This window comes from Bison bison, unplaced genomic scaffold (assembly GCF_000754665.1).
Source record: "Bison bison bison isolate TAMUID 2011002044 unplaced genomic scaffold, Bison_UMD1.0 scf7180017864271, whole genome shotgun sequence".
Taxonomy (NCBI): Eukaryota; Metazoa; Chordata; class Mammalia; order Artiodactyla; family Bovidae; genus Bison; species Bison bison.
The window spans coordinates 439146-461999 of record NW_011494843.1 but is presented as its reverse complement, the minus strand read 5'-3'; the positions used below and the strand labels follow the sequence as shown (position 1 = coordinate 461999).

The following is a 22854-nucleotide window of genomic DNA, read 5'->3' as shown; positions in this document are numbered from 1 at the left end:
TTCTAGAATTATTTTGCCCACTAAGGATATTTGACAATACATAGAGACCTTTTTCCGGAGAAGGCGATGGCACCCCACTCCAGTACTCTTGCCTGGAAAATCCCATGGATGGAGGGGCCTGGTGGGCTGCAGTCCACGGGGTCGCTAGGAGTCGTAGACGACTGAGAGACTTCACTTTCACTTTTCACTTTCATGCATTAGAGAAGGAAATGGCAACCCACTCCAGTGTTCTTGCCTGGAGAATCCCAGGGACGGGGGAGCCTGGTAGGCTGCCGTCTATGGGGTCGCACAGAGTCAGACACGATTGAAGCAACTTAGCAGCAGCAGCAGCAGCAGAGACCTTTTCGGTTGTTATAACTCAGGGGGTTACTAGTGTGTGCTACTGGTACAAGTGGACAGAGGTCTAGGATATGCTAAACATCTTCAACATACAGGCCAGCCTCCACAATAAAGAACTAACTAGACCAAAACATCATCAGTGCCTAGACTGAGGAATTCACGTCGGTTTCAACATTCACTGACCCCCCACCCCCACCCCCAGGACCACTGTTGTTATCAATATTATCAAGAAAAAGGAGAGTACACAAAGGAAAAAGAGATAAGTAAGTCGCTCACTCAATCATGTCCAACTATTTGCAACCCTATGGACGGTAGACTGCGAGGCTCCTCTGTCCACGGGATTTTCCATGCAAGAATACTGGAGAGGATTGCCATTTCCTACTTCAGAGGATCTTCTCAACCCAGGGACTGAACCCATATATCTTGAATCTGCTGCTTGGGCAGGTAGATTCTTTACCACTAGTGCCACCTGGGTAGCCCACCCCACCCTTCCCCCCCAAAAAAAAGATTATTTTCACATAAATAAGCCATTGGCATTTATGAAATAAAATTAGTAATTACCATGAAGTCCACAGGGTATTATGACAGAAGTACTATATGTACCATAAGTTTGTAATGAATGTGATACAAATATATAGAATCTAAGTAATTTGTTATTTTGTAACTCCACCTTAAAAGAAAAGAATAATGAATACTGAGAAAACAGCCTATAATTGGAAAATAATCTATTAAATTCTAAAAGTACTAACATTTTTGTGCATTAAAATGAACCCTTCACTTTTTAGTTTCATAGAACAAAAAGATGCAGGATATCTCATTTTAGTTTGTTTAGTTTATAGATACATGACCTTGGTAATTTGATTTCTTTTATAATTGTCCTCACATTGAGCCTTTCTGAGGATCATAAGAAACAAAGAGAAAATTATGCAAGTTCTTTTAAAAATGTATCTCCAAAAAAAAAATGTATCTCCATATAAAATATGAAAATATTTTTCTGCTGACATCCAAGATCTTTATCATTATATATTTTTATAGTTTGTGTTTTCCTGTTTTAAATCATGTGATCTGAACAATGACAAGACTACATATGTATATAAATGGTTTATGACTATACCTAAGCAAGCCAAAGTTTGCAGTGTAGGATATGCCAAAATTTACCATGTATATGAGATCAGCAATTGAAAACTGTATTAAAAACAAAAAGCAATGAATAGTAATCAGTTCAATTCAATTTAATTCAATGCAGTATACTTAATTAAGGCAGTATGTTAGGTGCTAAGGATACAACAGGGAAAAAGCCAGCTTCCTAAAGAAATGGTTAACAGATGAGGATGAAGTAGTTACGAGTCTAGATAGAGCATTAGAGTCCTCTCCATACTACTATTCTCTCCTCTTTCCCTTTTATACATTGACATATGCTATTTGTTCCTCAAATCCCTTTTTTTCTTATACACACGCAGTCACATTGTGACTGACTGTGATAACTGAAGACATGCTTCATGACTCATCAAAGAATCAACTAAACCATAGTGGTGGATTCTAGTATTTAAAGGCTGTCTCTCAAAACCAGAGGGAGAGTTTTATCTCATCAGTAATGAGAGGAGAAAATGTTATTTTTTATTATATTCCACAGCAACACAGAAAAGTTTTCCAACATATCAAACTTAGCATAGAAAGGAAGTTTATACACAGAAAGAATACTTCTCTTTGTAGTCTTCTAAAGAGTAAGTATCCTATTTAATTGATACTTACAAGAACACAGTCATGGGTAAGCCAAATAAATGTCCATTGATAATAATGAGATGCAAATAAAACTTTTATTCTTGTATGTGGTTTTTCCCTTAGGCAAAACTGCAGGGGGGGAGACAAAACCACAGACAAGAATAGCATTGCCTGCAATGCGGGAGACCCAGGTTCGACCCCTGGGTTGGGAAGATGCCCTGGAGAAGGAAATGGTAACTCACTCCAGTATTCTTACCTGGAGAATTCCATGAACGGAGGAGCCTACTGGGCTACAGTCCAAAATGTCACAAAGAGTCAGACAGGACTGAAGGACTTCACTGTATGTGATTTTTTTCTTAGGCAAGATTGCAAAGCAAGTAAAGTTTATGTTTTCTCAGTGGGGTCACCTCTTTTGTTGTTCTTACTCTTCAGTTCTTAGTAGTTAGTAATTGTTTGAATTTTTACCTTGTGATTTTTGCATCTGTAGATTTGTCATTTAAGATGATTTTCTAAAATAGCTACTTATAAAGTGAAAGCAATAAGAGAAATAATAACAAATTTCATCAGTGGCTTACTACATCCTTCACTGCATCAAGTGCTTTATGTAATTTCCTCTTTTATACTCAGAGAAATTCTGTGAATTATAGATTAACCCCCACTCTATAGATGGGCTTCCCTGATGGCTCATTTGGTAAAGAATCCGCTTGCAAAGTGGGAGACCTGGGTTCAAACCCTGGGTTGGGAAGAACCCTGGAGAAGGGAACTACCCTCTCCAGTATTCTGGCCGGGAGAATTCCAGGGACTGTAAAGTCCATGGGGTTGGAGAGGGACTTTCACTTTCACTTTATAGATAACATGGCTTTGAAATGTTAAGTGAACTGCTGGAATACACAACCAGGAAGTAAATAGATGGCTATGGAAACATATAACTTTTTCTTTACTACCATTTTACAGATTTACTAGTTATCATTTAAATCCACAACCAATGTGGAAACTAGTATTGTGATTCTGACACCTAAGATAATGTGCTTTTAAAAACATTCTAAGTTTGATCACTTTTTAAGATAAAATTTAATAGGCAACTCTTCTAATGTACATGTTTCTCAAACGTTATACACAGTAGTGATCTGAAGAGTGTATGTGTGTGTGCTCAGTCACACTCAGTCAGTGTCTGACTCTTTGCAGCTCTATGAACTGTAGCCTGTCAGGCTCCTCTGTCCATGGGATTCTCCAGGCAAGAATACTGGAATGGTTCTCCAGGGGATCTTCCTGACTCAGGGATTCAATCTGTATCTCCTATCTATTTTATCCAAGATAAAATGTTTTTGATAAAGCTACATATTTGGTAAAATAAACATTTTAACATCATCATGTTAATGAACAACATCATCATGTCAAATATTGAGAAGTCCTACAATTTAAAAATCTTTCTAAAAATTATTTTTTTTACAACAAAACAGCAAATATGACTGCTGCTTAAGTTCCACACTATCTTTCTTGTATCCCATTTGCTATTGTTCAGTTTCTCAGTCATGTTTGACTCTTTGAGACCCCATGGACTGTAGCACTCCAGGCTTCCCTGTCCTTCCCATAAGGCTCTAATTAAGATGCTTATACATTCAGTTTCTTGTTCCTCAAAGTGGAATGAGAATTTACAGACATTTATGAAGCATTCTGAATATAGAATACATCTAGATTTTAATTGTCTACAAACCTATTACTTACTCCACCTATATCTATTTTTACCAATAGTCTTTATTGAGTATTTTCAAAAAATATTTCATATTTTAACTCTGCTAATCTCAGAATTAAACTCACAGGAAGAAACTTCCATGTATGCTTGGGGCTAGTGCACTGGGGCTAGTGCACTGGGACGACCCAGAGGGATGGTATGGGGAGGGAGGAGGGAGGAGGGTTCAGGATGGGGAACACATGTATACCTGTGGTGGATTCATTTTGATATTTGGCAAAACTAATACAATTATGTAAAGTTTAAAAATTAAATAAAATTTAAAAAAAAAAAAGAAACTTCCATGTATATATTAAAGAGAAGGTGCATGCTACTGACACCAGTTAGAATTTTTTTGAAGAAATAAAGTGTTGATCAAACACAGGTCAGCTGAAATAGTTTATTTTGTAGTAATAATGTATAGATCAGTTTTCCCCATAACACCACTGGAGGAATGCTGATCAGAGTGATCAGTCCTTCATTTTACTATTGGAAGTTACCTATACAAATTGGATGTTTATTTCTCCAAAAGAAATATTCCTTTTTTATGTATAAGTAGTTTGCTGTTTTTTTTTTTTTCCTAACTAATAAGAAAGGGAAAATCCACTGTCAAAGTTAAATATATGCTTAATAAAAACAAATTTAAATCGTATACATTTTTTAAGCTTGTGATGCTTCTATCTAGTCAAAACAAAACAAACAAAAAAGACAAAGAACAAACACTTGTAGAATATGATGTTCTCTTTACTTGAATAGTCTGTTCTATCTTTCTCAAACTACTGCTACACAACCACTTCTTTCTGTAAAGTATTATCTTCTTCTGACCTCCTTCTCTCTAATTGAAGCGGTATCTCCATTGCGCAATTGGCTAAAGAATAGCATTAAAAGTAATTTATCATTTCCTGTTGCCTTCTTCTTTTGGGGTACAGACTGAAGGAAAGAAGGCATCAAACTGAAAAAGAGAGACAGAATGGCAATGACAATAGTGTAATACTGGGAAAAGATTAGGTCATTTCACTTCAATATTTTTTCCTAATTTTTCTTTTCTTCATATGATTTTATTTCTTCTTAGAAGTGTCCATTACTCCGCACGTATTTTCTTTCAGTGGGAACAGGTAAAAACTAATGGGGAATAGATCAAAATAGGAAATAGTAGTCTCTGGATTAGAGACATTACTCAGTCAGTTATGAAAGGTACATTCAATGTGGAGGCCAAAATGTTCTAGAGTCCCTTTAAATCAAAATAAAATTTGTATCATTGAGTAATTTATATCTATACAATTAATAATAAGAAGAAAGCATACTGAACAAGAATTCAGACTGAATTTCTGCCCGTTTTGATATTTCAAAGAAACAATTATCATTCATAACCAAAAAGAAGTTTTAAACATCTAAACCAGTGTTTATTCATTTGTAAAATTGGAATTTTAACAATTGTCCTACTTCCTTAATAAATGTTTCAATATTTAAATAAGAAAACATATGTGCAATATTTTAATATATAATTATTATTTTGTAATAGCAAATAAATGTGTAAATTTTAATTCAAAATTTATAATATATATTCATAATCATACTTTTACTTCTCATTTAATGAATTTTGTTATTAAATAACCAGAGACTCTATATTGAAGGCTTTTGAATGTGTAAAAATTAATACTAAAATAATTAAATATATTTTAACAATGATGACATATTTGTTATTTTATTTTATTTAACCAAATACCAGAATTCTTATTTTTAGGTAGTGTTACTTGAAAAACTAACACACTGACTAATTCCTGAGATGATCTTTGTGAGATTATAGTCCATCCATTTTATTGTATCATTATAATGCTGCTACTGCTAATGCTAAGTCACTTCAGTCGTATCCGACTCTGTGCAACCCTATAGACGGCAGCCCACCAGGCTCCCCTGTCCCTGGGATTCTCCAGGCAAGAACATTGGAGTGGGTTGCCATTTCCTTCTCCAATGCATAAAAGTGAAAAGTCAAAGTGAAGTCGCTCAGTTGTGTCTGACTCTTAGCAACCCCATGGACTGCAGCCTACTAGGCTCCTCCATCCATGGGATTTTCCAGGCAAGAGTTGGGAGTACAACAGTAATATTAAGATTGAAGGCAGGAGGAGAAGAGGACAACAAAGGATGAGATGGTTGGAGGGCATCACTGACTCGATGGACATGAGTTTAAGCAAGTTCCAAGTTGGTGATGGACATGGAAGCCTGGCATGCTGCAGTCCATGGAGTTGCAAAGAGTCGGACACAACTGAGCAACTGAACTAAACTGAACAGTAATATTTATAAGGCAAACATGTTCCCCTGTCTCACAAAATTTCTGGTGATTTATATAACAGTAAAATGAGCACTAAGTAACAGAGATGTGGATACATATCCACCTTAACCTACACTCCAAGAGGGACTTGTATATAAAATATGTTAATTAGTATAAACTGTAATAAATTCACAAATTAAAAATGCATATGTATCTCATAAGTAAATATATCCAAAAACCAAACATGCAAAAGACTCTATTATGACAAACTAGTTTTTTATAGATTGATTTACTTATTTCACAAATATTTTTCCACTCATCAAGCCACTCAGTGCCCCAGATAATACAAGGGCAAGTAAGGTAAAAATTCTTTCTTTTCAAGATCTATAGTGGGATAGAGGTATCTTATATGCATAAAAATAACTAAAATGCAAAGAAAGAACTGCTTACGTTCCCCAAAGATATTTTATTAAGCTCAACAATAATGCAAAATAATTATGTGGTCTTACCAAATTGTGAAGTAAGTAAATCTGTAAATATGTGCATGTATATAGGTATTTGGGTATATAAAGATGAAGACATATATATCTCCATGTGTTTAAATTTTGTTTTTGAATTTCGAGCAATTAATAAAGAATTACTGAAAAAAACAGCATTGAGCTACATTTAGAAAATGAATAGAACTTGGAAATCATTGAAAAGCCATTTTGGAAAATCAACTGATGAGGAAAAGAAAGCAACATAAAAGATGAGACTATAGCAAGAAGACCTACCTGAAACAAAGAATAAGTAATGAAATAAGTCCCTAAAGTATGCTGGAGCATATAGAAGTAAGCACATTACCAGAGGATCTTCATTTTGGCTGCTGTCAGCTAATTCCCTAAATTAATGAAAGTCTATTGTTAATGATATTTATAAAAATTATAATAGCTAAAATATATTGTTTACTTTGTATCAGGAATGATGCCAAGGAGTTTGCAAATCTTCTCTCATAACCTGTAGGTTGAATATTACCATTAAATAATTTTATTGAGCAGTAACTAATCTTAATCACTTTCCTGATCCAGTTTTTTTTTAATGATTCAAAGAAGTATGGCACTGTTTTTAAGATTCCAACCTAAATGCACATATGTGTGTGTGTGTGTGTGTGTGTGTGTGTGTAGTTGCTGGGTGTGGTCTGATTCTTTGGAATCCCAGAGACTATAGTCCATCAGGGTTCTCTGTCCATGTGATTTCCCAGGAAAGAATACTGGAGTGGGTTGCCATTTACCCCTCCAGGAGATCTTCCTGACCCAGGTATAGAGCTAGCGAACTCCTGTTTCCTGTGTCTTCTGCACTGCAGGTGGGTTCTTTACCTACTGAGCTGTCAGTGAAGCCCAAGTGCACATGTATTTGTAGCTGGAAGTAAAAAAAAAAAAAAAACAAGATGATGAGGATATTAAAAAGGTTTAGAGATATTTAAAAATTTTCTCTTCTTGTATACAGCAGAAGAAAAGTGAATCGAGATTTTAATGTCATTTCAGTCTCACTCTTTGTGTCCGACTCTTTGCGACCCCATGGATTAGAGTAGACCAGGCCTCCCTGTCCATCACCAACTCCCGGAGTTTTCTCAAACTCATGTCCATCCAGTTGGTGATGCCATCCAACCATCTCATCCTCTGTTGTCCCCTTCTTCCCCGCCTTCAATCTTTCCCAGTGTCAGTGTCATTCCAATGAGTCAGTTCACATCAGGTGGCCAAAGGATTGGAGTTTCAGCTTCAGCATCAGTCCTTCTAATGAATATTCAGGGCTGATTTCCTTTAGGACTGACTGTTTTGATCTTCTTGCAGTCCAAGGGACTCTCCCAAGAGTCTTCTCCAACACCACAGTTCAAAAGCATCAGTTCTTTGGCACTCAGCTTTCTTTATAGTCCAACTCTCACATCCATACATGACTACTGGAAAAACCATAGCTTTGACTAGAGAGACCTTTGTTGGCAAAGTAATGTCTCTGCTTTTTAATATCCTTGAAGTCCCTTGATTTTAATGCAAATGAAGAAAATTAACAATAATTTACACATTAGTGATTTCCCCATATAAAATCATGCAAATTGTATGCTATGTGAAGCCGGGTGATATAGAAAAGACCAGATATTGTCTGCCAGAAATCAAGTGATTGTACATGTCAAATATGATGAGATTTTTTTAGAATGCCCAAGAAGTCAGAAAATCAGCTCATCAATTATTGAGATTAGAGAGAAGTGTCATACTTTCCATTGGGGGTAGAAAGTTCAAATTAATTCATAAAATTAAGTGGCTAAAGCATGGAAGTGCTATTTCAATGAAGAATTATTTGCAGAAGAATATCAAATATTGTTTGTTCTATGGATCAAACAAAGGAACAGGTGATAATTACCAAGTGTTCCTTACATAAACTACTATTCCAACCAAGAAAAATGATTAATTCAAGTATACTGAGAAGAGCGTAGGATTTTAGAAGAAACATTTAATGATGACAAGATGGTTTTGATGCCTGCAAAAGCAACTGTCAGGAAGAAAATACATTTCTCATGAACATTCAGAATATGTCAAAAACTGACAATAAATTTAGGGGAAAATCCATGTAAAATAGTATTAAAGAGAGGAGAGTATGAAGGCAAAGCATCTCAAATGAAGGAAAAAATGAGTGAGAAATAGAAACAAGATGAACGATAGTCATCACGTATTCTAAGTCTACTTTTTCAAGGCATCAAAAGGCTGCCTTGAATTAAAAGTAGGTGAGCCTCAGGAGGTATTAAGTAACAAATAGAACACCAGAAGCATAATATAACATGCAACAATTTCTTTAACTAGATAGTCCTGGCCATAAGTTACAACTATAATGTTAAAGGAAGGGTGAGAAAGAGAGAAAGAAAAGACACTGACCTTGAGCCCCAACTGTGTGCTAAATACTGTTCTGGGCACATTCCAATGAATTATTACCAGGATTCAGAAATATATAGGAGTAGCTGTAAGCATTTCTATTTTACAGACAAGAAAACTGAGTCTCATAAAACCCAAATAACATCCCTGTGACCATAGAACTAATAGTTGGTGAAGTAAAAAGTCAAACATAACTTGTTTACACAACACTATTTGAGGATACAGACTGAACTACAAGGTAAATTCAATAGCCAAGACCTTATCTCTTATATCACTGTATTCTCAAAGAAAGTATCTAGCATAAGCCAAGGACTCAATAAATAAATGTTGAAACACTGGTGAATGAATGTCTGAAAAAGAACATGTTTCTATAGGGAAAAAAACAAAATGAATGGATAAAACACAAAAGAAATTCCTGAAAGAAAAAAGGAAAATGAAAAAAATCAAGTATCCTAGAATTTAGTAAACATATTCTATACAAATAGCAAAATACAAAGTTCTTGAAGAATTTGCAACAATAGAAGTGAATGACTGTTATGTAAGACAGTTATAGTCTTTTGCAAAGGCAAAACAGATAAGAATATACTGTAATGTGAAATTTATAAAATAAATAAAATGTAGAAGAATACAGAAATCACAGGAGAAGGAAGGAGGAGTTAGAATTGGGTTATAGAGGGTTGAAAATTTTCTTGAATGATATGAGATAAAAACAGGACTTTATATTGGGAGAACTTTAGATAGCCGAAAAACAAATCATCATAAAATACACTATCCTCTTAGGATAAAATCTATCGAAAATGGATATGTAAACACATCTAAGAAGATTCTTAAATAACACAGCATTAGATAAAAAAAAGTTTTCATTCAATTAAGCTATAAACTCTATATACTTCTACCAGCCATCAGAAAAAGGCAAACTATCTAATTCCAATGTTTCACTTTATTCAACTGTAATTAAACATAAAACTTTATAACATATTACTGACATGTTTAATGAATTTGGTATAAGTGCATCTTTTATTCATCCCTAATTTTTTTTTAATCTTCCCATCTATCTTGGGAAATAACAGTGCTCAACACTCTAGGCTGCCTCATACTTTTCAAAGGAGGGTTATAATTCAACTTGATTCAGCTGTTTAGTTATACCAGAATTAGCATTCAAAAGATTAATTTGGTGATGTCGAATACTATAGCAAGTAACAGCTTCTTTTTCTTTCTGTTAAGGAGTACAGTATACAAAAAGCTTCAAGAAATACTATGGTTTTTAAAAAAATAAGCAAGGGCTTTGGTGACACACATGTCTAGAATCAAACCCTGGTTATGCGATTTACTAGCTGTGTTAAAGCTCAGAAAGATATTCATCTTCTTTGAGTTGGTTTCTCCACTTACAAAGGAGAAAAATTTAGGTTGTTGCAAGGATCCAAGGATGTAACAAATGTATAATGCTTAACTACAGATGACATTCAAAGGCTGTTCATTTTTTTTTTCTTGTATTATCAATACCTTGTAATCATTATGGATAAAACCATTTGGAGATGAGAGGGTTTTTTTTTTTTTTCCCCAGAATATTTACAGTTTTAAGAATTCATTATTTTCCAACTTCTAGTTCCCTTCTCCAGGGGATCTTTCTGACTCAGGGATCAAATCTGAGTCTCCCACATTGCAGGCAGATTCTTTACCATCTGTGCCACCAAGGAAGCCCTCTAAATAGTTAGAACTATATGATATACTCTAATACTCTCATCTAAAATAATGTAACAGTCTTCATCAAATACATAACACACATTCTTGATTATTTTAAAATGATTGTTAACTTAGTTACTAAAATGCAGCTGGTCCTTAATGATGTTTAATAAGCATTAAAGCCTAGCAAGCAATAAATTTATCAACTGTTTTTATGTTTTCTTAGGGACAGACACACAATAATCAAGTCATGAGGCTTGGAATAAAAGTCCTAGATTTGAATTCTGATTCAGTCACTACCTGTTCTACCTGAGGCAAGTTACATTACATTTTTAAGCCTGAATTTACTTAGCAATAAAGCTGGAAAAGCAATACCTTATCACATATTGTTGTGAAACTATGTCATATATAGTAGGTACTCAATACGTGTTAGTTGAATCTGAATCATGATGTTGATGGCTTTGTCATGATTATGAACTTAAATCTTGTTGTTATGCATTTGGCAAATGTGCAGAATTTGAGCAAGCATTCATAATTCCTGAGCTTCTACTGAACATATTGTCTATGAATAAAAATAGCAATACAGACAGAGTGTTCTTGCCCATAGACTACATCTGAACTGCACTGCCTTCAGCATAACATACAGATGCCCTAAGAAACGATAAGTGCATGTCTAATCCTGAATAATTATTGGCTGTCTTATCGAGAATACACAGCTATTTTTTTTATTCTAACCCTCTTATCGACAATTCCAGTGTTGTCACCAGTCATCGCCTCTCCCATTCTAGACTCTGTCACAAATGTTCATCTTCACCCTCTAAACTCATCCACTGCCATCTCATTGTATTTTCTAATCCCTCTTATTTCTTCTTTTCTGTCTCTTCTCATTTTTCCTTCTGTCCTTGATGTTTCATGCGAATACCCAATTACAGGGATCTCTTACTTCTGGTAAGTGAATCAAATCACCATCAGTTTGTTGAGCATACAATTTGGGGTTTCACTACTATTGAGTTATCTGGGTCTGCACCCTATAGATAAAACCTTTTATAGTGTGTTTCTACTTCCAGATTTGGAGTCTTCTGACTTGGTCATTGGGCTCAGCAACAACAAATACAAGTATGCCCATTAAGTAGGATCTTTAAAATATAAAATGTCAAGATTTAGCTAAACTACTTTATGCTATTGCTGCCCATGCATCCACTCTGTGACTAAGTGGGCACCAAGTGGGCCAAAGAGACCCTGAGCTGACACTAGTCCCTCCAGCCGGTGCATGTCCTAGATAAGCTGAGAAGATTCACAGGCAAATGTAAGTTCTGACATCATTTCCTCAGCAATCCCTGTGACCAACATTCTCCCCTGCCTCCCAACTTGTGCCTTCCCCTTAGATAAAATCTAATTCTTTTTGGTTGGAAGTGACCAATCTGTCCTTCACCACGGAACCCTATATCATTCTACCCAGGAACCACAATAAAGTAATGTGCCCCCGGTCCTGCTGCTCTCTCTACAAGCATCTTGCCTTGACCTCCCTGTGCAGCCCCTAGAGGTGTGCAGTCTACTTCATCTAAGCCCTGTGAGTAAAAACTTCTTTATTTCAAATTTCCGTGCAGTCTTCTGTTGACCCAAGGCTCAGCTCACCATCTGCTACCACAGGACTTCACTTAAGCATTATTTAACAACATCACAACAAAAATATATCTTCAATTGATACTACACAGTGGTTTCACAAATGATTGGTAAAATGACTTAAATGAGGAAAATATGCCCATATCAATAAGTACTGCCAACACATTTCAGACTGAGACTAGGAGAACACAAGCAGATTAAAATCATCAGCTGATATAGATGTTGTGCTTCCTAAAGGGCAGATAATATGTTAGCATTTTACATGCATTATCTCATATGATCCATGTTGTTCTGCCAGGGAGGTGCCAACTAAAGACATTTGTTCAAGGTCACACAGCCAGGAAATAGAGAAGTAGATAATCAAACTCTCATTATTCCCATTCTGGACACCTCAAAGCATGACAGGTTTCAATGCAACTAATCAATTACAATAAAAGATAAACTCTGTGGATAAGCTAAACTAACTCTTTGTATCTATTATTTCATATAAGCGATGTGTGAACAAGAAAAGTGATCAATGACATATACTCAAGAAGACAAGTGAGCATTTAACTCAATAACTTATATATAATTTCTTTTTGTGAACATATTCTCCCCATATTAGCCTCTGATCCAACTGCAGGCCAAGGTAAAGTGCTAATCTACCTTTTAAAATAAACATAAATGGACTAGTAACACTGAAGGAAGATATATACTTAGTGTATTTTTTCAGAACTTCAGTATACACAGTGTGTGAATATGTGTGTGTGTGTGTGTGTGTGTGTGTGTGTGTGTGTGTGTGTATATATATATATATATCTCACTTCATCATGGGGAGGGTATACATTTAGGATCATTCTGATTATTTAATAAATTATATGAAATATACTTGATTCCTTTTTATTACAATTATTCCATGTAGGATAATATAGGCTGAACTTTATGTATCCCGGTGATCTAAAGTCTTAGGTTTTGATTAGAAGTCACTTATATATCATACTTTCTTCCTGGCCTTTCTTCTCTCTTTTCCTTCAGCTCTCCTTCAATTCCTTCACTCCACATTCAGATTTTGAGAACTAACAATGTGCCAGCAATGTGTTAAGTAATACAGATGTCATTTTCTATTTAGCTGATCAGTTACCAAGACATTAATTTAAAAATAAGTTATTTACAAATCAGATATATCTAAATATGATCTCCTATAAGAAATATTATAGCATTAGGAAAACTTTATGTTCCCTTTGACTTATTTATGCAATATTCTGAAACAATAGTATGTGATATAATTGGAGAGAATAAACAGAAAATACTCTCCTGCCTTCTGATTATAGCTCTTATGTTCATAGTATCTCTTAAATCCTTATAACATCTTTTAACTTACTTGCATGAGAGGAAAGGGGTTTCTGAAGACAACAGAACAAACACACTTTTCCCCCAGTGCCCTTTAACTCATCCAAAATCTCTCAATACTTCATGGTAGTAGCTATAGTTTTAAATAAGCCCAATCTTGTAGCATGAGTATGGGCACTGGACCTGTGTCCAAAGGACTTAGTGAAACTCAGTGAAAAATAATTTCGTTCTGGACCAAAAAGTGTTATAAACATCCTCCTTAAATTGAACAAATTACCAGCTATCCATAAAGTATAATGTATTGGCTTCTCTTCAAAACAGCAACACTAATACTGGCAACACTGCCAAATTCCTCCTTTCCTATATTCCCCTTTTCCTAGAGAAAGTGATTAAAAGACCAAATTTCATGCCAGCTGGATACTTAAGAGCATCAAAGGTCTTCTGTCAGGATTCAGAACTTGATATGGCTTAGAAAACACTATGCTAATAGATAACCTCCTCAACATTATAAATCAAAGCCATATGACCACATTAAAATTCTATCAGCTAGTATCAATACTCTGTGGTTTATAAAGTACAGTTGACCTACCTCTGGGAGATAGTCAGAATGATACAAAAGTTAAGCTCTGGCTTGGGGAGTGTAGCTACTTTTCACAATTGAGATTATTCATTCTCAACAAATACCCAATTCTCTATACCTCTGTATCTTTATTGATTTTATTTAATTGAAACCTTAGGAGAAAGGAAGAGGAGACTCCATGAGTTGAGGCAGGAAAAGAAAAAATGTTAGAAGGTTACAATGGACACTTTGCTACTTTGAACTGTTCCTGTTATCAGCTAATTATAATTACAAAGAGCAATAGCCTTCCTATATAATTTAAAATCTTAGATCTTCTGAAAACTATTAAATACATCTCAATAATCTTAAAACTGTACCTTATAATTGCATTACAAACTTTTTCTGATGAAACCTACAGTAAGAAATACATCTAAAATCTTGGCAGAGTATAAACACACAAACATAAAAAATAAAAGTTTAATCAAATAAAACTTACCTTTACTATGTATAATGCTTTCTACCATATTTTAGTACAATTTATTAAAAAAAAATACCTTTAGTAGCTAATACATTTTCTTCAAGACTCACTAATAGCTTGTATCCTGTAGTAAAGACACTGAATTATTCCAATGTATGTGACTCAATCCAATAGGACTTCTGCAGGCATTACTTAAAGACAGAGACTATTGATAAATGGATTCAATAAAAAGTACTCAATCACGATAAGCACGCAGATCTATTGCAGCAATAAAGATACCGAAATTATTAAAATTTGAAATAATTAATAATCTAAAGGAAAAATACATTTAATCTTTTGCTTATCCTTCCAAAAATTCATTAATTTAAAATATAGTGGCAGTTGGCTTGATATAGGCAAGATTCAATATTAAGGCCCTAGAAATGGATGAACAACAGTCATAAAGTTTACAAACCCAGGTGTTTTGCCAATCAAATTTAACACAGTATAAAAGAAAAATACTTGAACAAAACATCAAAAAACTTCTATTATTAAATTTCTCCAATATCTTATAAATTGTCACATTTTAGATATGCTGTACTAATTATTAGTGTACTGCCAAACTCCTCTGACCATGGGGATTCTCCAGGCAAGAATACTGTAGTGGGTTGCAATGGGATCTTCCTAGTGCAGGTATCAAACTCCGGTCTCCCACATTGCAGGCAGATTCTTTACCAGCTAAGTCACCAGGGATGACCAACAATACTGGAGTGGGTAGCCTACCCCTTCTCCAGGGGATCTTTCTGACCCAGGAATCGAGCCAGGGTCTCATGCATTGAAGACAGATTATTAACTGAGCTACCAGGGAAGTCCAATTAAAATCCAATTTGTTAATGACAGTGCCTATGTAGAAAATCCTGGATTTTACTCTCTTAATAGCCTGGGAAGTTTGTTTCCATTGTTGAATTTGAAACACATAAAATATCTGACAAAAAAGCATGTGATGCCATTTAAAAATTCTTCTACAAAAGCAAGAAAGCAGGCAATACAATGATCCAAAAAAAAAGAGCAATACATTTTATTTTCCCTTATACATAGAAATGTCCATGACAATCTGTAATGGATCAACAAAGCTGTAAGAACAATGAAATGAAGAAATGAGTCAAGTCCAACTTCTGTCCCAACTCAGGAAAATCCTCTCTAGAGCATCATTTAGAGATGACTATTAGGAAATCAATGCTGAGAAAGAGATGGTTAGACGGCATCACTGACTCAATGGACATGAGTTTGAATAAACTCCAGGAGATGGTGAAATGCAGGGAAGCCTGAAGTGCTGCAGTTCATGGGGTTGCAAAGAGTCAGGTACAACATAGCAACTGAACAACTGCATTATTCATGGTTTAAAGTTACCATCTTTCCTGCGAAAGTGTGGATAAAAGCAGCAAAAGTAGGACTTTATGATGACTGCTGTTTATATTGGAGCCAGACATTTATATAATATCTTTTAGAAAGATATTATTTTGAAGCATGTAAGGGGAAGGTCACTGCATCATCTAATACTCTGTTAAACGAGAAAGTAAAAAAAAAAAAAAAAAACTAATAAAGCTTCCCTTAGCTCTTCCATGTTAGAAATACGTTGTCTATAATGTTTTAGTGTATGACATTTTGAACAGGATATGGTAGAAAGGTGATCTGATTTCTAATCAAAAGTTTCAAATGGCTTGAGAGACTTATTTGTACAATGGTTACATGCACTTTTATGATCATACACTTCATATATTTCATAAGAAATTGGAAACTCTGATTTGTTCTTCAGGTATTAAGCTACAAAAAAGAAAGGTCTTTAATTCCTATTGATTTCAATAGTCAACACTGTAGGAATTAGTTCAACATTTTGATCACATATCCACAGAGTTTAGCCCTGTTCTCTTTTGCTCAGTCAAAAAAAAAAAAAAGATACAGTATTATTGATTCTTCCCAATTTATATTCATCAACTATTTTTCCCATTCATATCATTGGTATATTATTTATACTTCAATTAATTATTTAACATTATATTTAATTAAAATGTATATAATTGGTTTATTGTATTCACCATAGTCTGGGTGTGGACAATACCCCAAATATCCATCTTTCTTTTTTGTAATATGCTCCAGTGTTATTATGGTTCTATTCTTGCCTCCTTAAACAACTATTACATCCAGTGCTAGGAAGCAACTATTTATGTTACCATGAGCAATATTCAGTATAGTTAAAAATCACTAAAACTATTACTTCTCAACACATATTAATCAGGGTTCTATCAGAAAAATGTAAACCACTCTGAATATTTAAAACTTAGAGGATTTAATTCAGAGAATTGACTGCAAAGATGATGGAAAAGTTGATAAGAAGAACAGGTGATGGTAAGACAACCCGACGGTTAAAATACTAGGAAGCTACTACTACTCTTAGGATGGAAGAACAAATGGGTGAGGCAGTATACAGAAGCCCAAGTTGGTTATCCAGTGGAAAATGGAGCAAAGAGCTTCCAGTGGGAGATGGGGACACTGCTGAGCACTGCCCAAAGCAATGTAGGAGGGGAGAAACACCTTGGCCTCTCACTCATCATGTACTCCCATCTCCCAAAACCACCTACCACAGGACAACCACAGTCTGAAAACAGCTGACATGAAGAACGAGGGAATACAGCCTGGGGATTAGCTTCATTGTCTCTCTCTAACAGCAAAGCATAGCAGAAGGATAAAAGTTGGATCTGGTCAATAAGGCCCAGAAATGTCACTTACAGGATGTGAATAATTCTTCAAACATTTTGCAACTCAGGTATTTCAGAATTAATTTAGTTCATGAAGCTATTTAACTGTAAATTCAACTATTTAAAATAAGTAGTTCATTAACATGCTTGTGCTCAAAGATTTATACAACCACATGGGTTAATTAGTCCTTCTGGACTAAAAAGACTAGAAAAATATAAATCCATCTGGAAAATTTTAAAATGCTATGTTGTTCTTTAATATAATGAATGATTATGTATTAATGTATCAAGTAGTGCCTCATGTTAATACAACAGTTCTACACATCACTACAGGTAACATTGTAGCATTTTATTCCATATTTTGGAGCATATTTTTCCAAAATGACTCAGCATGACCATTTATTACCCCTTCTCTTTTGAAAAGAATGAGAAAAACCTCAGAATTAAAAAAAAAAAACTGTTCAATAACACTATTCAACTATTCAATAAGCATATAGGCTTTTAAATAATGCCTTAATGTTATAAATTGCAAATGCCTGTAGAGTTGAACAGTGTGTTTGCACCACATAAATAGGTAGGAATGACTCAACAAATGAGTTTGAAGAGACTCTACCGTTGAAGACACTCTTCAATGATATTCAAAAAGTATAGTATAATTGAGGTATATTGCTATTGACAATTCTGCATTCTTATACATCATTTACTTTCTTGTATCCAATAGCATGCATTTCAAAACAAAACTAATTTAATGTAGTCTAATCAAAAGGCAAATGAATTGAGCAAAGTCTGAGAAGTAATAAATACTTGTGATATCCATTTATAAATCTACTCGTAAGTTTTGTGACTTCCAATGGAAATAGCTTCTATGTAAATGCACTTTATGTTCTGTGATTGAAGCAAAAGTCTTCTGCCCTATTACAATATCATTATTAGGATCTCATATAACTTTCACTGAAATCTATTGCATTAAAATGACAAAGTTATGTTCAACTTTGCTAACGTAAAAGAAGATATCACATTTAAGAAAAGAATCTCTCTTCCTTCCTTTGATTAAAGGATGACAAGTAGAGAATGGGGTATTTTGAATTCATATCAGGATGGCAGCTTAAAACGTACAAAATTCATAGATGAGTTGAAGTAGAAACAGATGAAAGAACTCTCTTAAAAATGACATGTCTTTTTAAAAACTGGGAGGATATAAATGAGGTTGTTCCTTGTATTGTCTCAAAAGAATATTAAACATTTTTGGACATGTCGACATAACTGTATTTGTTAATAAGGTAAGAATAAAGTGACTGATTCACATTAAAGCAGCTGCAAAACTACAAAAAAAAAAATCATCTGAAATTTATGTATTAGGCCAGAGCAGAGTTATGTTCCCCTTGGTTTTCTAGATCTAGAAACACTGGGTCCTAATGCATGACCAGTGTGGTTCTGGAATGTCCTGTTCTTTGCTACATCACCTGATAAAACATCAACTCAGATCTTCCAGGTACTACAAAATACAATTTGAAGACTAGAGAAAAAGTTCATTTCTCCATATACAGATTAACAAGTTCTATTAAGCATAAAATATCAATAAGTAGTAAATGTGGTAGCAATCTAATATCTAGTATCTCAAAATTTAGTGAAAATGTTAATTTGTACTGGTAGCAAATTATAATGTGCTCCAGACATCCATGCATTTATTTAAAGTAAGGGAGGTACCAAGTGTTATTGTATTGAATAGATGCATCATTAAATACTTCAACAAGAATGTCCAAATATCTCAAGTGAATTCTTCAGAGATTTATCAGTGAATATCATTATTAGACATAAGGGACATTTTGACATTTAATATATTGCTTCACTAAGCTTAAGAGGCAAAGTTAAAATGATAAGAATGTTGAAATTATTAAATGGAACTTCATTATAAGTCTTCTAATCCAAACAGAGAAGGTGATTTGTAGAATGATAGGTATAGTTAGTGGATCACAGAATGGATTCCCTTTTGTATGATAACAAAATGTAAGAAAAGGTTTGCTTTTCTTGATTCTTTTCTCTAAAACAGACACTCTGGCATTTAGGAGATAGAAATGTATCATTTGACCTTTAAACTTCTGTTTCATTAATGTACCACAAGCAACAGAGTCACTGATTGACACATTTGCACTTTCAGGCCTTTAGCACTTAAAGTTATTTGATAACTGTTATGCCACTATTTGCTTTTTATGAGATACTTGGAGGAATATGTTACATTAAAAAGTGTAAAACATGTAAAGCTTAATAAACAATATCACATAATTCAGTAAAGTGTTCTCTTGAGTACTAGATTTCTGTACTTTGATGTGAAGGCGTGTTTGTATGAGGGAAGATTTTGGGTTTTTGTTTTGTTTTGTTTTCTAATGAATTAGATAATTACACCAAATACAATTCCAAGTATCCAAAGTGAAAACTTTGGATCATTACTTTTGATGAAAAATATCTCACCTGACTTACACTCAAATAGCCCTTAAGCTCTTCTGTACTGGTATATGAACAGAGTAAATACCAGTTGCAGGAAAAATAACTGATGCAATTTAACATTTTTTTAAGAGAGAGAGGGTTTCTTACAACTATATATGTTTAAAGTATTTAAAACGTATGGTCAATGTAAAATGATAAAAAAAAAAATGGAATCAGTCCCTAGAGAATTCTAGAATTACTGTAAACCAATTACTTTGAGTAAAAAGTAATGCGGATCAGATTTGTTTCATATGGAAAAAAAAAAAAGAAAGATTCTGTTTATTTTTTAAGAAAACTGTAATTGGTTAGAAACATTATTCAAAAGAAACAGAGATACCATTCTCTTTAAAAAGTTTAAAAGTCAAAAGTTCTCTAAACTAAGATATGACAAAATTCAGGATACAGCATGTAAATGGATGAGGTAGGTGCACACAAGTAAACAAGGACTCACCAAACCAACAAAACTGGAAAAATATTGCTGCCGCTAGTTAGAGAAGCTTCACTGTTGGCAGCAATGAGTGAACGAAACATAGGTCTCCTAGAAGCAGACCATGAGTTCAGCTATTTTAATTAGCCATAGTAGTCATTAGATTATTCTCTAAAAACAAAACACCCAAGATATACCATCAAGAGACAAGCAGTCTATCAAACCCTTTAGATTGAAAATGTTAATGCTCATTACAAATAGGCAATATGCTACTACAGCTATATAGATTGCAGTTCCATGATATGTGTTTGCAGGCTCTAAAGACAGCACTTCATCCTTACCACTGTTGTTTAAACTTCCAAAACAAACTTAATATAAAGAATATCACCAAGGGTTTAATTTATATCCTCAGTGTGACCAAAAGTTCATCTCTTTTATCAGCAATTAGAGGTATTTTACTAAGTGGCAACAAACTGTTACTTTTGTACACATCCAGTAGCTTTGTGTTTACAGTAGAGATATGCACTATAAACTAGTATCTATTAGAAACTGTAACAGTATTCTACATTAATTTGGACTCATAGGCATGTTTAAGAAGGTGTAAATCGTTTACCACACCCAGATCCAAGATCATTAAATTTACAATATATTGCATGTTTCAAATAAAACATAGCCCTCTCTGTTTCACCTTAAACATGCCACATACACTGATTTTCTGCAATCTGTACTTATAAGCCAACTACCACCCAGTGGAGAGAAAGGATATCTTTCAGAATCTATGTCAGGTGGGGGTGTCATAGGCAGAAGGGAAGGCTATAGGAAATGAAGGTATAAGGGTATTTAGCCTTGTTTAGATCTAAGCACTGCTGATCATCAATTTATATTTTCACAGGAGAAAAAACGTTACCAGACTCTTACAGCAATGTTGTTTATAGATAAAATTAGGCTACAGATGTTCATTAGTGACAAAACATTTCAATGCCCAAGCTTGGGGAAAAGAAGGGAAGAAGGAAGAGTGAGAAAAAGGAGCCAAGACTTAAAAGGGAGGAAAAGGGAAAGATGAGGGGATAGAGAGTAGCAGAGAAAGGGAGAGACTGTGTGTATACATGTGTGAGTGACAATGTGTGGAACAGTGAAGGAGGGAGCGGGTGCCTTTTTAGAGAGTAGAAGAGAATCTGAATGTGAAAGTGGTTGTTAGGGAGAGTATGGAAGTGCCAGCATGTATGAGAATGTGAAACAGAATATGTGAGTGAGTGTGGTTATGAAAAAGAGATTCGTGAGGGTGAGAAAATGGAACTGTAAGGGGTTAGAGGGAGCACACATGTGTGTGTGACAGGGATGGGAAACAATATGGGGAAAGAGATGGGAAATGTGAGTCGAGAGAGAGAGACAGAAGTCAAGCTCGCAGACCAGGGATATTAATGAGAAAGAAAAACGAAGAATGGAGAAAGGTAAAGAATGGAGGAAAGTGTATTAAATAAAAGGATCAGAAATTAGAGTGGTGGAAATGAAAAAGAAAACATGAGGTGAAAAAAGAATGGGAGGAAAAACAGAAAAGCAATAAAAAGAGGTAATGGATAGAAAAGAGTAAGAAGGAGGGGAATTGGAAAAAAAAAACAAAACGAAGGAAGGAAAAAGGGGGGGGGGGGCAGGGGGACAAAGCGATAAGAGGAAAGAAAGAAAACTGAAAAGGGAGAAATTGAGCCTAAGTGTCCAAGTGAGAGGGAAAATACATGGGAGCAGGGAGCCAACAATTGCAAAAAGTCGCTTAGGTTACAGTAAAATAGAAACAAACCTGATAAACTTGTCAGACTCTCCAAGAGTACCCCAGGACAGTAAAACTGAGACCTTGTGAACTGAGTTTCCAAGTGGCATTGGCCCCTCCTAAACCTCACACTTCACTCATCTCAGGGCTACTTGGCGTTCCGGCAAAGTGCTTAAGCATCACCAGTTCTGTTTGCCACCTGCCCCGGAGTAAAGGGGCCCCGGCTCCAGGCAGAATCAGCACCTGGACTTCCTGAAATGCGGTCCTTTTGATAGAGATCACCACCAGCATCTTTACTTGGTTTAAAAAGACCGCAAGAAAGGTGGAGAGACAGACAGACAGATTGAGACAAGTACGAAAAGCACGACGTTCCTCCTACCTAAGCACCGCCGTGTCCCCTTTTCTGACCATCATGTTGTCCACAGCCGCCCAGGGGAAGTCCACACTCTGTCCAGCCGGGAGGCAGGAGGGTAGCAGGCAGCACAGGCTGAGGAGCACCGCCGCCAGCCACTGGTTCGAGCAACAAGCACCCTGCACCAACAGCATCATGTCCATCCCTGCTAGGGCTGCTCACTCTCCAGCAGCTTTCAGCTCGCACTCCCCCACCCCCTGGTGCTGGCGAGTCTTCCCAGGAACCAGGCGGCGCGCCACAGGATTTTTTTTTCCCCTTCTTTTTCCCCCTCTTTCTTCTTCTTTTTTTTTTAATTCTTTTTAATTTGGTGGGTAGGTGGGTTTCTTTTCTCCCCCCGCCCCACAGCTAGTTGTTGGGTGTTGTTTCTCTCTTTTTTGCCTCCCCTCCTCCTCTTTGCTTT

The 22854-nt window shown here is 35.2% G+C and overlaps 1 protein-coding gene across 1 annotated transcript in view; it reads right to left on the bottom strand.

Annotated features, from left to right (window-relative positions):
* NEGR1 (neuronal growth regulator 1) overlaps positions 1-22848 on the bottom strand; it is a 1042362-nt gene extending 1019514 nt beyond the window's left edge. The window contains exon 1 of the mRNA XM_010848743.1: positions 22422-22848. Coding sequence (XP_010847045.1) covers positions 22422-22597 — 176 coding nt within the window. The 5' untranslated portion in view covers positions 22598-22848. The remainder of the gene's footprint in view (positions 1-22421) is intronic.
* Positions 22849-22854: the final 6 nt, after the last annotated feature.